At 35.3% G+C, this 17124-nt stretch overlaps 1 protein-coding gene across 2 annotated transcripts in view; it reads right to left on the minus strand.

The window, feature by feature from the left end:
* Window positions 1-39: 39 nt before the first annotated feature.
* LOC105565006 (pyruvate carboxylase, mitochondrial) overlaps window positions 40-17124 on the minus strand; it is a 20692-nt gene continuing 3607 nt past the window's right edge. Inside the window, exons 2-14 of one of the 2 annotated variants that reach the window (XM_012017816.1) lie at window positions 11322-11858; window positions 9610-9929; window positions 9204-9354; window positions 8206-8417; window positions 7227-7429; window positions 6837-7098; window positions 6308-6626; window positions 5148-5198; window positions 3817-4284; window positions 3269-3658; window positions 2626-3061; window positions 2145-2541; window positions 40-1912 (exon numbers count right to left, since the gene is read on the minus strand). In XM_012017816.1, the coding sequence (XP_011873206.1) occupies window positions 1664-1912; window positions 2145-2541; window positions 2626-3061; window positions 3269-3658; window positions 3817-4284; window positions 5148-5198; window positions 6308-6626; window positions 6837-7098; window positions 7227-7429; window positions 8206-8417; window positions 9204-9354; window positions 9610-9929; window positions 11322-11454 (3591 nt within the window). In that variant the 5' untranslated portion in view covers window positions 11455-11858 and the 3' untranslated portion in view covers window positions 40-1663. The remainder of the gene's footprint in view (window positions 1913-2144; window positions 2542-2625; window positions 3062-3268; window positions 3659-3816; window positions 4285-5147; window positions 5199-6307; window positions 6627-6836; window positions 7099-7226; window positions 7430-8205; window positions 8418-9203; window positions 9355-9609; window positions 9930-11321; window positions 11859-17124) is intronic. The other variant, XM_012017817.1, reaches the window with a different exon arrangement.

The following is a 17124-nucleotide window of genomic DNA, read 5'->3' on the forward strand; positions in this document are numbered from 1 at the left end:
AACATTATTTGTTTTTAAGTAAAGAAACAAAATGTTACAGACTTTCCAAAAGGATTAAGGTAAAAATATATTCGCATAACAGATATAAAATATAGTTTTACATTTATTACATTTGTTATATCATAACGAGGGGAATTTTTTGTTTCGCCTACAAATTCGCTTTTTAAAAATATTTTTTCAACGTCGCATTTACAATAACAAATGTTGCAACTACAATATACATTTATAATCAAAATATTACATCCGCATTTATGGCACAATTATATACATATTTGTAGAAATATATGTTTCGTTACACCTTTAATGTTTATATTTTTCAGTAAATCTGCGCGCTAGGTAAAATTATAGAATGCTTGGATAATTCTCATAATTATTTGTTTGTGAAGACAAAGTTATTTTTAATCGAATTAATTTCTTTCCTTCAAAAGATGTAACATTTAATCTTGATCTTGAAAAGACAAGGCTCTTCAGGAATATTCTAGTCTTCGTTCCCTGAATTTTTTTCTATATACTTGCTAAATCGTTCGTGAAGGCTTAGCTCGATATTGTAATTAAATTACCAGGGTAATCGCTTATATATATATATATATATATATACACGCTATAATTAATATAGAATGGAGCTGAAGAACATACTTGATCTTTTGTCCACCTTTTTGTACGTTGCTCGTGAACAGGAACCAGATTATATTGACATAATTGTTTTATACAAAATGTGCATTTATACACATATTCACATCGATGCACTGAAAACAATTTCTTGAAACAACATTTTTGGTTAATACTTTCTAACCACATCAATTTTAAATTGACCACAATTATTTATCTTAGAAACCTACTTATGTTACAATTAACATATAAAAAAAGCCCATATTCTGAATCCCCTGTTATCGATAAAACAACCACTTTTTGAAAGATCTATTGGTTGAAAAGATCTTTTGCAGGCATGATAAAAGAGGATTCGGAATACGGGCCTGTGTCTTTTACGCAATCAAATGTGTAACAACGTTTACAAATTGTCTGTAAAGGTCTCATAAGAATGCTTTAGGAAATTTTACGTAGTATTATTGTCGAAGTTTTTTTAAGTGAACTCTTTAAAAGAGTGAACATTTGGTGTTAATGACCATAATTTCTTAGGCAGCTTCGTTTAATTGTATCATATTAATCACATTGGCCACTTGCATCATAAGCAAATGATATATATGGGAGGTTCCAAACGTTTTAATCAATACTCCGAGATGAAACTCACCAAAAACCATTTTGGACAAATAATTAATTTAACGTTAAACTTAATTTTTTTCAACTAAGCAGAACAGCTTGTTCAATGTAAAGTGTTTAAGTTTTTATAAGAAATTTTGATATGTGCGATTTTACGTATACATTCGAAGCAATAGAATTATCAAAAAGTATTAATAAAACTATTAAGCAAAAATTCGTCAGTGCTTGGTACAAATCCATGAATAATCTCTGGTAGCTCAAGCAATCGACGATTCTGGATAAGACGATGATCATCGATAACAAAGTGTTGAAAATAGTATCGAACGGAAAATTTCAACTTCGTACGAGGATTGTTGAAGATCTAGTCTTCCACGTGCACTATCGAAATAAATATTCGGTGTTTTGCGCAATTTGATCTTCGATCGGCCCCATCAAGCGCGAGGGTCTATTCGAATGTCAGGACGAGGTCGTCTCCTTCCAATCTCATGCCCAGGTTGATTTCAAGACTCTTGATTTTCCCTGCTCTGGGCGCTTGCACTACCATCTCCATCTTCATGGCGGATAGCACGACTAACGGCGCACCTTTCTCCACGGTGTCGCCCACTTTTACTCTGATGTCGATTACTTCGCCGGGCATTGGTGCTCCCAACTGATTGCTGTCACCTTTCGTCGCCTTCGGATGTACGTGTAGTTCCTGCGCACGGGAAATAGGAAAATTCGTCTTGCACTTTGCGCCTGAGATATTCATTTAATCGCAATCTTATTTGAATAAACTTCAATTTCATTTTCAAACGATAATCTCGTTTTAATCTCAATCTAATTGCCATTTGACATTTCAATTGCATTTTAGTTTAATTAACTTAATTGAAGTATTAATCTGATAGTGTGCTAAGTAACGAAGCTGAAAGTCTGCGAGTTCCGCTTACCTTGACAGCCTCTTTATCCTTGATGAACACAGATCTCAGTTGACCGTTCATCTCGAAGAACACCTCGCGTTCGCCGTTTTTCGTGAGATCTTCGGCAACCGCCAAGGTTTTGATGCCAAGAGTTTTGCCCTTCTCAATCGTGACATCGAACACTTCGCCGACTTTGGGGCCCGTGAGAAAGATTCTGGTCTCCAGTTTATCTACCGGGCCAAACTGCTCCTTGAAGCTCAAGTAGTCATTCGTTACTTTAGGATAAAGTGCGGCCGACATGACGTCCTTTTCGCTGACGTGCGGGTGAGATTCCTTCAGCTCCTTCTTCAGGGCATCGAAGTCGAGCGATGCCAAACTCGCGCCTGGTCGGCCCTGCACGCGTGGCATGTCCTTGAGAACTTTCGACCTGGCGAAATTAATTGATGCGGTGTTGAATTCAATGAGAAAGTATTACCGGAGGACGTTCGCGTGTACGCGCGTAAAATCTTACCTCAGAGGTTCAGGGAATCCTCCGTGAGGTTCACCAATGGCGCCCTGAAGGAACTCGACCACCGATTTAGGGAACGACAATTCCTCGGCCCTCTGCAGGACATCATCGGCGGTCAATTTGTTTTGAACCATAAATTGCGCCAAGTCGCCGACAACCTTGGAGCTCGGCGTGACTTTGATAATATCACCGAGCAAGAGATTGGCTTGCCGGTACGCCTTCTTCACGTCCTCGAAGAACTCGCCCAGGCCGAGCGAGTAAGCTTGGAATTGCAGATTCGTGTACTGGCCGCCGGGAATCTCATTGAGATAGACGTCCGCGTTTCCGGACTTCATCGTTGTCGTGCATTCGAAGGGTGCGTAAAGCGTCCTAGTTTGTTCCCAGTACGCGGAATACTCGGAGACATCGGGGAGATTTAATTCCGTATCAATGTCCGTTTCTATCGTGACATGAATTGAAGATTTTCTCAGTTTCGGCACTCGTAAAAATTTTATATAATTCCAAGTCTTACTGCTAATACATTGAATCAAAATAAACTAAAGCTGTCTAAGGATCATGCGAAGATACGGAGGATAAGAATTCTTAAAAGATATTAGAAAATGAATGATTCTCGATCGGTCAAAATTAACAGTTTATCGAACTGTACCCTGAAGAGAGGCGACAACGGCGCCCATAGAAGGCTGGCTGGTCATGCCGGACATGCTGTCGACGGCAACGTCCACGACGTCGGCACCGCTCTTCGCACAGGCCAGCATAGAGGCTACTCCGGCCCCAGCAGTATCGTGCGTGTGTATATGAAGAGGCACATCCGGATGCTTCTGCCTGATCGCATCGATCAACATTTCGGCTGCTTTCGGCTTGAGCAGTCCAGCCATGTCTTTGATCGCCAGGACATGAGTGCCCGCTTTGACCAGCTCATCCGCCAAGTCGGTGTAATACTTGAGATTGTACTTGGTGCGATTCGGGTCGCTTACATCACCCGTGTAGGAGATCGCTGCTTCGACGATACCCCCGGCATTCCCGGCAGCTTCCATACCTGAAGAAAGGCTCGTGCTTAGCGAAGCAACGCTTAATAAATCTTCCGAATGTACTGTACAGTTCGAATTAAGATAAATCAAAAGCATTTGCTTGGAGAACGTCATTTCATTAGCTGCGTTTCAGTTGAGCTATATAATTACACCGCTTCAAACTCACCGACGATAAGATTCGGCACGTAATTGAGCGAGTCGAATACTCTGAAGATGTCCATGCCGGTCTTCACAGCCAGCTCGCAGAACTTGAAGACGACGTTATCGGGATAGTTGGTGTAACCGACAGCGTTAGCGCCTCTCAGCAGCATTTGGAATGGAATATTAGGGATGGCCTTGCGCATATCTTCCAGCCGTTCCCAAGGACACTCGTGAAGGAACCTTAAGGCCACGTCAAAAGTCGCGCCGCCCCAGTTCTCCAGCGAATAGAGATTGCTGAATTTGTGAGCAACGAATGGGGCGATCATCAATAAATCGTGTGATCGTACCCGAGTCGCCAAAAGGGATTGATGAGCGTCACGGAACGTAGTGTCCATCAAAAGGAGACCTTTGTGCTGTCTAATAGTCTTGGCGAAAGCCTCCGGACCTTGCTCTTTATAAATATGTCGGAATCCTTTCGGAGGATCCAACATTTCTGAAAAGGAACGCAGGAGGGGATTAGTTTGATGCTTTCTGAAAAGAACGAATTGTTATTTCGTACGTGCTGTTATTAGTAGGCGTGAAAAATGTTTATGAGAAGCGGTGGATTAGATAGACGGTAAAATGTAACAATACAAAATTAATCATTTATAAAATAATTTTGTTGACGTAATTATCAATTTAATATCGAATATTATATTAATACTGGATGTATTTATAAATATTTAAATAATTTTTCTCCCTTTAATTTTTTGAAATTATTTGAAATTAAATTAAATTATTAAATTTTTATTAAATACTTCTCCTTTGTGTTAAATGTATGCTATTAACACTTTTACATAATTACATATAAAATATAAATATTAAAAGATATAAAAATTCTCGCTGTGTTAAATATTGTTTGAAGTTTGTGTTATTAAATTTTGTCTTATTTGCAAAATACTTGATAATCTTAAGTAGGAAAATATTTTGTAAGACACAGGCGTAGCATCTGCAAATTATTATAATATAATTATTACGAACTAAGTAATAAAATTAATATTTCAATTTAATGTAGTAATATGTGCCTATTTATATTATTGTTAATGGCATTATTATAAAGAACTCTCATTTAGTACTAGTGTATATTAAAGTAACTGCGCGATCAAAGGAAAACGAAAGAACTAACTTCAAATAAATAAATATCTGCTAATCTGAAAAAGAATAGTAACAAATTAAAAAATTTTATTTATAGACACAATTTTGTTATACCATACCGGTGTTCAGTTTTTAGCTTCTCAATCTGCGCAATACTATAAATCTTAAAATAATATAAATAAAGAAAAGGCATTATGTATATAATACTGTGTGTAATCATACCTGGTGCGTCGGGATCATTGGTCTCTTCTGCAGCTGCAAGCTTAGCAAAGTCTAAAAAAATTGCCAAACAAAAAAATAAAAGCATGCGATAAAGAGAGAAGTGTGTACAAGAGGGAAATTAATATTCAAAGGTGTAAGTCACTATATAAAATGTATGACAAGACACGAACATTTTCGGGATTCGTCTCGATTAAATTGGATTTATTCCATTCGCAAACGCATTGCGTGTGCAAATCAAATATAAATGGGTTTCTTTTCGATTATGCGCACAGAATGAAATATTGAATTATTAACGAAGAAGGCTAGTCGCTAACAAAAGAAACAGCATGCTCCTTTATTACTTGTTATTAAAGTAATGACAATAAGTAGAGACATATGAAGATGCTTCGTGAGCCCATTTACAAATTCGCGTAGTGTGCAGTGTGCTTAATGTAGCGCGGTGCAGCAATTACGTTTGAATTTAGACACAAGAACACACCAAAAAGTGTTCCTATAAACCCAGCAGAAAAGCGAAAACGGTTTGTTACTTGTAAGCAAAAAGGATGTTTACTATATATTTTTTTCTATAAATATCATATTTTAATGTTACTATGTAATATCATAGGATTTGTTGCTGCTTGTTTTCATTAGAGCACCAGTAATTTTTTATCGATTACAATTTAATGAAATGTAATCTAATTTTTTTAGTATGTAAAGCTCGTGTAAATTCATAACCGTTTCCATCGTATATAAGAAAACATAATAAAAATTAATATATGTTTTTAGTCATTTGTTAATGGTTTAAAAAAATCAAAAGGAACCTTGAAAAATTTCAATAGTACATAAACATTCGCAGAATTAATTTGTAGCAGTCTTCATGTAAATGTTAATCGATTCGACCAGAGAATTAGTAGACATCCTGTTCATATAAAAAAATAAAAGAGAAAAAATACGATCCCTGTTTTGCTGACCCACGCATGAAAGCACATCCTCCGTACGCCTCTGCTCTAATAACAGCTAGAATAATTTTGCCACCTAACGTGGACGTAATCTAAATTTGCTGTTTAATGTCGAAATTTAATAGAACTGGGGATTCTTGGCTATCGAACTTCTCTCTGATTGTAGTTCAAAAGGGTACGGTCGATTATCGCCATCGTATTCATTGGTAATCGATCATGTACCTAGGGCAATCTGCGGAATATGCGGTTTGATGTCCGCTGGCTTCAGCTGAGTAGCCAATGGCGTACTCGGGCCGTTCACCAGGACGGTACCGATGTAATTGAGCAGTTTCTGCGCTCGATTCTGGCTCGGCTGTAACTGAAAGAGCTGCGGATTTTCGTCGATGAAGTATGTGTCGACAATACCGTTGAGGAACTTTTGATTCTCCAGGACATTTAGTAGAAAAGGTATATTCGTCTTTACGCCGCGCACGCGGAACTCGCGGAGGGCTCGATTCATCTTGGCGCAGCATGATTGAAGGTCGCCGGCGTGGGCGATTACCTGAGGAAGCAGAGAATATTATTCTACATCAGAGAAAAAATTCGAGGTTCAATGTAGGGGCAAAATTTCGACTCGGGATAGTTTTCTTCTTTAACATAATGATCTTATGAGAGAAATATTACATTATTCACATACCTATTAAACTATATCCGTTATTGATAAAAGTAAAATACATCTGACAACCTACGGTGATACTATTACGTTTCTTACCTTAACAAGAAGCGAGTCGTAATACGGTGATATTATAGCACCGGCGAATGCAGAAGCTCCGTCCAATCGGATGCCCATACCCTCACCGGAACGGAAAACTTCTATTCTTCCAGTATCCGGCTGGAAGTTCTTAGCCGGATCCTCCGTGGTCACTCGGCACTGAATCGCGAATCCTTGAGGTATAATTTTTTCTTGCGTCATACCGAGCTCCGGTAGTGTTAGGCCCTCGGCGATCCGTATTTGAGATTGCACGAGATCGATTCTGAAAGAACGAGAAGATGACGAGGCGGCACGTAATAATTGACGCTTAAAGCAAATGCGTATGGTTAATGTTACAAAAAAGTAAGAGAGAGAAGAAATGATACTTTTTGAAGATGTTTAGTTCATTACCCCGTTATTTCCTCGGTTACCGTGTGCTCAACTTGTAATCTGGCATTGACTTCGATAAAATAGAAATTTCCAGACTCATCAACCAAGAATTCCACAGTGCCGGCGTTCGCATAGCCAACGTGTTTGGCCAACTTGACGGCGTATTCCGTCATTTTCTCACGAATCTTGGACGACAATGCTGGAGCTGGCGCAATCTCGACGACCTGCGTTATAAAAGTTTTGTAAAATGTTGATATTTCAGTTTTTATATCAATTGCATTTCTTCAGGGCGTCATGTTCTGTATTAGTATCCTTATTGTAGGAGCGCAGCCAGCCCGTTTGGACCTTCATTTTGCGATGTCGAGCTGTTATTAATTTGAGAACTATATTATGTAAATCTGCGGACTATAATCATAAATCTCGTGTGGTTGCGTCATCGTCCTTGTTTCGAACAAGACGAACGAACGCGACCGCGGTGAATGTACTTACCTTTCGTATTCAAGCATCCTTGAGAAATCCTTGAAGAAAAAACACGAGAAATTCTAATTTCTTTACAGAATTCCAGAAAATTGTTCATTCAAAGCTTTTACATTACGTTAACTTCTAGTAACAATATTTTTAGCGCATACCTCATACATATTTTTCGTCGAACCTACGTATCTCTTTTGTATTCAATTCCAGAGAATCTTACATCTATTATCTTTGTTCTGATCTTATAATGTATGTAGTATTAACAAAATTATCTTGTATAAGCGCTAATTTTGATCGTCAATGAATGGCATCTTCTTTAAAATTATTATTTATATTATCAAATCACTTAATTTTTGAAAATTTCAAATTTAAGACATAATTAAAATTCCTTAAAGTAGAAATAAAAATCGACAGATATATGAGAGAGTAAGTGCTGCTGGAAATATTATATTCAATAATCAATATTGGAATCGTCATGTTTTTAACTGATTGGTGCGTGTACTAAATTAAAATTAACCGGGGTACTGACCTTTTGGTGACGACGCTGCACAGAACAGTCGCGTTCGTATAAATGTACAACATTGCCAGCGTGGTCCCCAAGTAATTGAACTTCAATGTGACGCGGTCTCTCAATGAATTTCTCGATGAACATCGCGCCATTTCCAAAAGCAGCCGCCGCTTCGGAAGATGCACGATCGAACATCTCACGGACTTCTTCCATTTGTCTTACGACTCTCATACCTAGCGATGGCAAAATTTTTTAATAATGTCACACTTCAACTGTACATGTATAATTAATTTTAGAAAATTGAATACTCTACAACATCCATTCTTTAAATTTTAATTTATAAAAAATGTTTCTCATTTTTGAAAAAGCGTTAAAAAAATTTACTTTAACAAGAAGATTTTTCATTATTTAGAAAGACATAGCATTTCCAAATTATTACTAGCTGTGTAGTATTATAGTTAAAAAGAAACTTTTATATATTTTACAATAATACATTTAAGTATCCATCATTATGTCACGTACAAGTCGTTTGTCTAACAAGTGTGCAGGCCGTTGATAACGTAAAGTAACTTGCCGTAAATGTAGTTTTTATGCTGACAATTTTCATATTCTTCGATAACGAATAGACGCGTTTTCGATACGTGTGGAACGTTATTCAGCGGAAAAAATATTCTTTTCATATTTATGATCTTTATTATCAGTTACAACCGATTGTATTGTTTCACGATAAATTTACTTTTATTTTCCACGTAAATTCTAGCTTGCGTGCATGAATAACGTATGTACTTAATATTATAAAACTTTTTCCAGTCAATCTGATAGTGCCAAAACATCGCAGCATTTTTGCAGTGAAGAAAGAAATCTTAAAACACACTTTAGCGGAGAAAGATTAGAAATCTATCACTCCTGTGTTAAAATTCAAAGCTTAAAGTCTTTATGAATAATTTTGCAAAGTTGTAAATATTTCTTTTATGTAAAGATAAAATAGCATGACTGTTAGCTCTTGATCTTAGACATACCTCGTCCACCACCCCCGTATGCTGCTTTGAAGATAACCGGAAGACCATGCTTCTTGCAAAACTCCATCGCCTCTTCAGAACTTGTTACCGGTCCATCCGTTCCCGGAACGATGGGCACTCCGGCTTCAATCGCAGCTTGCCTAGCAGCTACCTATCGATTAAATTACATTGTACTTGTTGGTTCTAAGATTTTTGAAGCATTTTTAAAGAACGTATAACTAAACAATTAATTACAAGATTTCTAGCGATTCCACAAATTTTTAATATTTTATATTTATCCTCGAAAAGCCTAAATCTGAATCAAAGCAATTTGGAATACACTAATTGTAATGAATAATTTGTCGACGTTTATCGTTATGAATATATCGAATAACGCATATTAAATATTCTGTCAATGATACTTTACCTTGTCTCCCATTTGTTGGACGACTTTAGGACTAGGTCCGATGAATCTGATGCCAGCATCAGTGACCGCGCGAGCAAAGTCTGCTCTCTCAGAAAGGAATCCATAACCAGGATGTATGGCGTCGACATTGTTTTCTTTGGCTACTTGAATAATCTCAGGAATATTCAGGTAGGCTTGAACGGGCGGTAACCCTTTGCCCACTAAATAGCCCTCATCTGCTTTCTGACGGTGCATCTGCATCTTATCCTGCTCCGAATAAATTGCCACGGAGCGAATGCCAAGTTCCGTACAAGCACGAAATACACGAACAGCAATTTCTCCTGAAATATTACGTCTGCGTATTAAGATTTTATACAAAATCGTGAGAAATCGGCGTAACCTACAATCGGGCATTATATGCTGTTTTAATTTTACAACAGCTTTATTCTAATTCGAAGCTGTCCAATACATTTATTTTTGACAATGAAAAAAGATACTTTTCGACCAAATTTTTGTTAAGAAAAATTAAAATTTGATTAACTCAGGTGTTTATATATTTTTACATATTTATAATATATATATAAATATTTAAAATAATTTTGAAACGCATGTCATTCGTTTCTTAATCTTGTAATATTTTTAGAAAAATAATGTGAATATAAAAAATACGTGAATCTATGGAATTTATTGAGACGTATTACGTGAGTAAATTATACGCTTTAATTACACGGAGTGCTTAATGCTCTCGATTCTCAAATGTATTCGCTTCTGGGTTCTATATCAGGAACAACGCTATTTCACATGTTGATTAATCACTCAACCTTGTCCTATAAAAATCAACAAGTCACTGATAACATTCATTAACTCAATTCGAGCAACGTTGATATATCATATCCGGTGAAAGCAATGATGATTGCTTTCAATGAAAGTAGCAATTATTTGAAACACGTGCTAATTCGTTTCTGTTATTTTCTCAATGTATTACTAACGAGTTCGTACTTCAAAATTACAAGTTACATACTACAATATATCATAAGGGATACAATAAAAGAAGAGGAGAGTCAAATTTTATATACATTACATATAATGTGTGTTTAAAACCTATTAAAATAATTAATCAATATTAATATCATAAAAATAACAAGTAGCGATAAAATATTAATAATTGCAAACTGCCGTTAATATTTGTATCAATGAGTTCGCGGCGTTTAAAAATAACTTTGCAATAATGCGTATGATGTATTGTTATCTTATCTGTTTTTACGCAAGATAAATTTCTTTTTGGTATCTTTCGAAATCTGATTATGTAGAAGTTACTGGACAAATCTTGATTGTAACTTAACGATTTGATATTTGGAGAGATCAAGATGCACTTTGCAATAACGATAAAGTTTGGAATAAATTATTTTCTGATTAACATTTGTTAGATGTACACAATATTTGGTCACGGAAAGAGACCAACACGGCAAATGTACATTACAAATCGTGAAATATTGTGATTTTTTTCTTCAATTCCTTTATTAAAATTTTTTTATTGTAATAATCATGAAAATATTATAATACAATGATAATACATATTTTTTGAAACGTATCGAAAATACAAAAAAGAAGTTTGTATTATAACTTAACAAATTTTGTAAGCTAGACTTGTTACAATGTCTTCTTCAAATACCGATAATTTTGAAAGAAAATTTTGTATTTACATGACCAAAATTTAATTATAATTTACTCACCTCGATTGGCTACGAGGACACTTCTGATTGGTTTGTATTCCACATTTGTGCCGAAGCCTTTCGCGACGATCTTCCATATTTGTAACACAGTTTTATGCTTGTTTAGCGCCCGGTGAGCACGTATGGAATGCATTTTGTCAGTTGTTACTTATCTTTATTAAGTTTACAATATTATCACTCTTTCTATTTTTAGCCGAATTGTATAAAAACCCTTAAAAAAATCCTCTTCTACACTCTATCTTCACGAAATGGATTTCCTTATCAAGACTGTCTAGACCGGTTTATGAATTTTATGACTTGCTCAATGAGGAGTTTCAAAACTATGGTATTTTCTTCTGCTATGTAAGTTTTCGTTCGAGTTCAAACCCTAACAATCTTCATCGTGTGGTCGATACTAATATCTTCAGGAATTATCATCAGTTTCTCGGAACATTTTTTACGTCATGATAATTTTTATCATATATTAAGTCTTCCCTTTTTTGCGTTTATTTCCCTAAGATAACCCTTCAATGTTCCGGCAAGTATTTCTGGTTATTTCTGAAACAAACACATCACTATTTTAATATAATCGCAATGATTATAATATTATAACTAAGATTAGTTTATAATTTTTATTTCGAGTATTTGATTTTTAATAGGTTGCATTCTTGTCATTATTTTCTCTCTGTTTGATGTATACGTTATATTTGTAATAAGTATTTTTTTATGCAAGGGCAGTAAATCGTGGATTTCGCATAAGATTAACTTTACCCTGTGTTCGTTTAGAGAATTTGGAAATTCATTATTTCGAAGCAACAAAAATTAATTATTACTAAAGATTTGGATTCCTCTTTAATTTAAATAATAATTATTGCGCGGATGGTAAATTAACAGACGACGAGTTAAAAAACAAATTTTTTCACAACAAAGATCTGCCTTTTTGTTATTTTACGTACTGAAACATTAAGTCAAACTTTTACCAACGAAACAATATCAAAATTTAAAAAATTGACGAGCGATCGAGTTTGTGAAAGATCAAATTGTATCGTAACACTTGTTGAAGTCTATCCGCAAATTGGCTCATTGACTGACATTGAGCGTGAGGCTGATAAACTGCGAGCGCATCTGAATAGAGCGTTGGAACAGCATTCAACTTGCTACGCATGATACATCGTGTAGCATTTGTTGACTCCTGTTTTTGGCGTGTTAGCCAACTGTATCGGAGTCACGTGCAATATTTGCATTACAGAAAACACGTAGTGTGCAGAGACATTCTGGCAGAAATTTCAGACTTCGTGTCAAGTAAATAATGTATGCATATCGAGTATGTGAAACATCTCACGAACAAATTGTTCCTCGCATTGAGGGACAATAACGGCTCATGTTTTTTATATGATACGTTTATCGCTTACATATTAAAAAAGAAATATTGGGTAAAATACGTCTCTCGTGTAGAAAGAAATTGTCGAGAGGGATGTAAGAAAGATTATAACATATCATTTTTTTACGTACATCCACGGTGTTTAAATAATACTACACTGGTTTACGATGCCGATGATTATATGCATTCTGTAGCAGCACGATCAATGGTCAACGACCTTTCAATAAGTCATAAATTTAATACTAGTAAATCGCACCAATATAATGTTGCATTGTTTCATGGCTTCGACGTAAAAACATCCGTTTGAATTTCTTTTTCGTGAGTAAAAAAATTATTTCTATGTATCGTCACAGTCATCACAGATATATTTTATATCCAGAACGTGTTAACATATGCATCAATGTTAATTACAGATCGCAGTGTGGTAAATAAATAGATTAAGTAGATTATGAAAGTATGATGAAAATCGACAATGCGATTCTTATTAATCTGTCACTGGTTTTCGCTGACGTTATTGTTTACGTGTATCGCATTTGTGTATCTCTTAGAAGATATGAGTCTGCAAAGAATTGATACAAGGTAAATATAATGTACCTAGAATTTACATGCGATACGACGTAACATAAATTGTGCAGACGTATTTAGTAATCAGCAAGGTAAAGATCGTTTCATGAATAACTTCTGCTGTTTACTAAGCCACATGATAATATGTATGCGAAAGAATGCAGTAATTTAAGATTGATTTAATGCCAATTTAACACGCAAGAAATTGATGATTGTAGAATTACTAAGAATTAAGAGAATTGAATGAACATTAGAATGAAATATTCTTCCGCACTTTTTATTCTCTCTCTCTCTTTTATAAAATATTATAAAACACTAATTATAAAATTTTTGCTCATATTTTTAACAAATACATGTGTCCGCCTGAAAGTTTTTTAAAATTAACCGAGGGGGAAACCGCTGACCAAAATCTTGTACACCAATGCCCACTAATGCCCAGTGGGCATTACTTTATCTTATTATCTTATTTTATTGAGCTCGTTATTTTTTTCTATTTAATGTAATAGTAATATTTTATTCAAGTTTATCATTCAAATATGTTTTAACGAAACATTAACTAAATAGGTTGAATGTTGAGAGATATAAGCTTGTATATTGAGTATAAACTCATGGCAGTTTGGTATTCATAGGAAACGTATCTATACATATCTACATTGACAGAATCTGTTATGAAAACGGAATTAATTTTCTTCTCTTTAGACATCGGTGATTCATATCGTCTCGAGTCCGTTTGTTACGTGTACTTGACATACACGATAACAAGGGGAAATGGCGTGTCTTGCAAAACGGAGAATTGCCGGAAAATCACTTGTCACGCCGATAAAACCTTGGCATGTCGATCAACGGAATGCATTCATAATTAACATTCGTAATCACGAGCCACGTACTCGCCGTAAGAGCGAATATCGATCGAATCTACAAGGAGTTAATTGAAATTACTTTGATGCCTTATCTACCATGATGAACGGAAGAGACTCTTCCGAGTTGATTACGAATAAAGTTGTCATCACAATAACTAAATATACCCGGGGAATTCCGACCTGTATTATGTAATGGCAGCAAGGTGATGCGACGTATACGTATGTTTCAGTAATACAATACTTCAGCAACGCTGAAGTTCATAAGAAATTCTCTTAAATCATTTAATGATAAACTAATTATTTCTCATAAATAATAAAGTAATGATAATAATATTATTTTTTTAATTATAAAAGCTACACAGGCATATCTTTGTTTCATTAAATTATATATATTATATAATGTATATAATTTAATGAAACTATACCGCCCATACACTCTATTTCTATAATATTTTTAATTTTACATTCTTATGTGACAGATATTTGTCCGCAAAATATAATACAAATTAATAATTCACTAGTAATGTTGCAATAATTAATGTATTAATCACGGAATGTATGAAACGGATGTATCTTCTGGACTGGATATCTACTTATGACGTATTTTAAGTTACTGGTTGTTATCACACGCGGTTGTACTCTCGAAATTACGTCGGACGAATAGGACTTTCGACCGAAGAACCGTGCCCACAGATTTTCGCAAGACCTTTGTCCCGAATACAGTCTCGATCGACCTCGAAATCTTCGATTAGCGTAAACGTATTGCTTCGTCTGGCGTGTCGGTTACGAAATCGAGACATCCACAGCATTAATCGCATGAACTAGTCACCTTTCGTTCGCATAACACGCGTCGTTGTCTCGGGTTCCTTGCTTTTTTTTTCTTGTACGCGTGATGTAAAGAGAACTTAACGCGATTTGTTTCGAAAACGTAACTGATACCCACAGTCAGACTCTGGGCACTTGCGTATTGTGCAAGAAATGATAATTACAATTATTGATTTAGCGATAAATAAGATAAGATAAAGATAAAACGTACGATTAGTATTTATGACAAGGCGTCAAAAATTTTAATTCACATTGTACATACTTAACATTCATTAACAGGTGCATCTACCAAAAAGGAAGATATGTAATAAAAGAATTCATAATAAAAAAATTTAATATTTAAATTAACTAAAAAAATATTTAGAAAACATCTAGCAAAGCAATATTTTGCTGCATGACGTATTACTCTGCGTGTTAATCTTTTTAATTTTTATAACGTTAATGTTATCAAAATTTTAAAACAAATATATGCACATTCCGGATGCTTTGCTCTACCACCGTCATTGTACACGATTTACAAATAGAATCTTCTCGCCGGCTACAATTGACATAAATCATATTTCACCACATCCGTAGCGTAATGATTGTTGTGGTCACAATTCGCATGAAGACGACCTTGCGACTTAATTAAGCGGCTCCATTTTGAATTCTAAACAGTTTCGAATAGTATAAGAAGATATCTTACATCTCTTATTGTTCATTATTTAAATGTACAATCAGTGTATAAATAAATCAACACATACTCTCTTAAAGCCAATCCGTGCATTAGATATCACCGAGGGGGAAACCGCCGAGGGCATTGTGGTGTACAGATTTGCGGCATTACTGGGCATTACTAGGCATTACTAGGCATTTTGTGGGCATTAGTTTGGACATTAGACCTTGCTGGGGCATTGTAGAGATAAAATAAGATAAAACAAGATAAATAAGATAATAAGATAAAGTAATGTCCACTGGGTATTAGTGGGCATTGGTGTACAAGATTTTGGTCAGCGGTTTCCCCCTCGGGTATCACTGATCACTGTTGCACATATACTCGCAGTGGTACACCTGTAACTGTGATTAGTGATTATTCACTGCTTTACAGTGACGATCCACTGATTGACTTCAAGCGAGTAAAGAAATTAATTGCCCTTAAACTAGTTGCGACGACAGAGGCCTCAGAATTACCTAATATCTATTTTCTACGTGCAATGTAATTATAGGATGGTGATTCAATCAGAGGATTGAAAGCTCTGGCTTCATTTTCACCAATCAACCTTTTAAGGTTTGTATGAGGCTATAATTGAGTAGAGTTTCTACGTGCGTTGACTGTCGCCAATCTCGTACAGCTCATTGCCTCGTTCATATATAAAAGAGGATATGAAAGAATGTTTCATACTTTCTCATTCTTATCGATCCGATTTTATCATTGCGGTGCAAGTTAAAATCGCGACGCTCGGATAATAAAATAATAAAATGACGAATCGATAATTATTAATTCATTTAAGCGAAACGGATAATTAGGATTATTAATGTAACGCGTCCATTACTACATTTGTTAGTAGAATATGTAAGCACACACGTGTACGCTGTGGAATATTTTGATTCGTGTCAACTTGTAGCGCCGTGCTTTCACGGCTGATCCGATTTGAAATGAAAATTACATTTCTGACGTGGAAACATGTGCTGAGAACAATTACAAATTATACACAACGAAGTAATGTCAAAAGCAAAGAGAAGTATATCTTCTCACGTGATTTTCATGAATGAGAATTCGCGTGGGAAAGAAATGTATTACGATCAACATAATTATAGTGGACGAGAAGAGAGCAAATAAAAATAGAATATGCTGCAGAAAAGACTAGAGTTCATTGGCATCATTTCTTGGCAAGTCTTAGAAGAACGATTATAACATGACTCGGTCAACATATGCGCTGTATTGATTCCACGCAACGAGAACCTCGTTCACGCAGAATCGAAAAGTCTAATTTCTCAAACTTATAAGGATTATCCTGAGAAATATTATCGAATATCAACTACTGAAGATCTGCTTGTGCTCCCTCAAGTAATAATTAAATTAAAGTATATAAAAGTTAAAAAGATATTGAGATATATTTATAACGATGAGAGTAAAAAATTATTTAAAAATAAAAGTAGCAGAAAATAACGAAAAGAAAGAAGAGAGAGAGAGAGAGAGAGAGAGAGAGAGAGA

Source organism: Vollenhovia emeryi, unplaced genomic scaffold, assembly GCF_000949405.1.
Source record: "Vollenhovia emeryi isolate VEMERY1.0 unplaced genomic scaffold, V.emery_V1.0 DF939156.1, whole genome shotgun sequence".
Lineage (NCBI taxonomy): Eukaryota > Metazoa > Arthropoda > Insecta > Hymenoptera > Formicidae > Vollenhovia > Vollenhovia emeryi.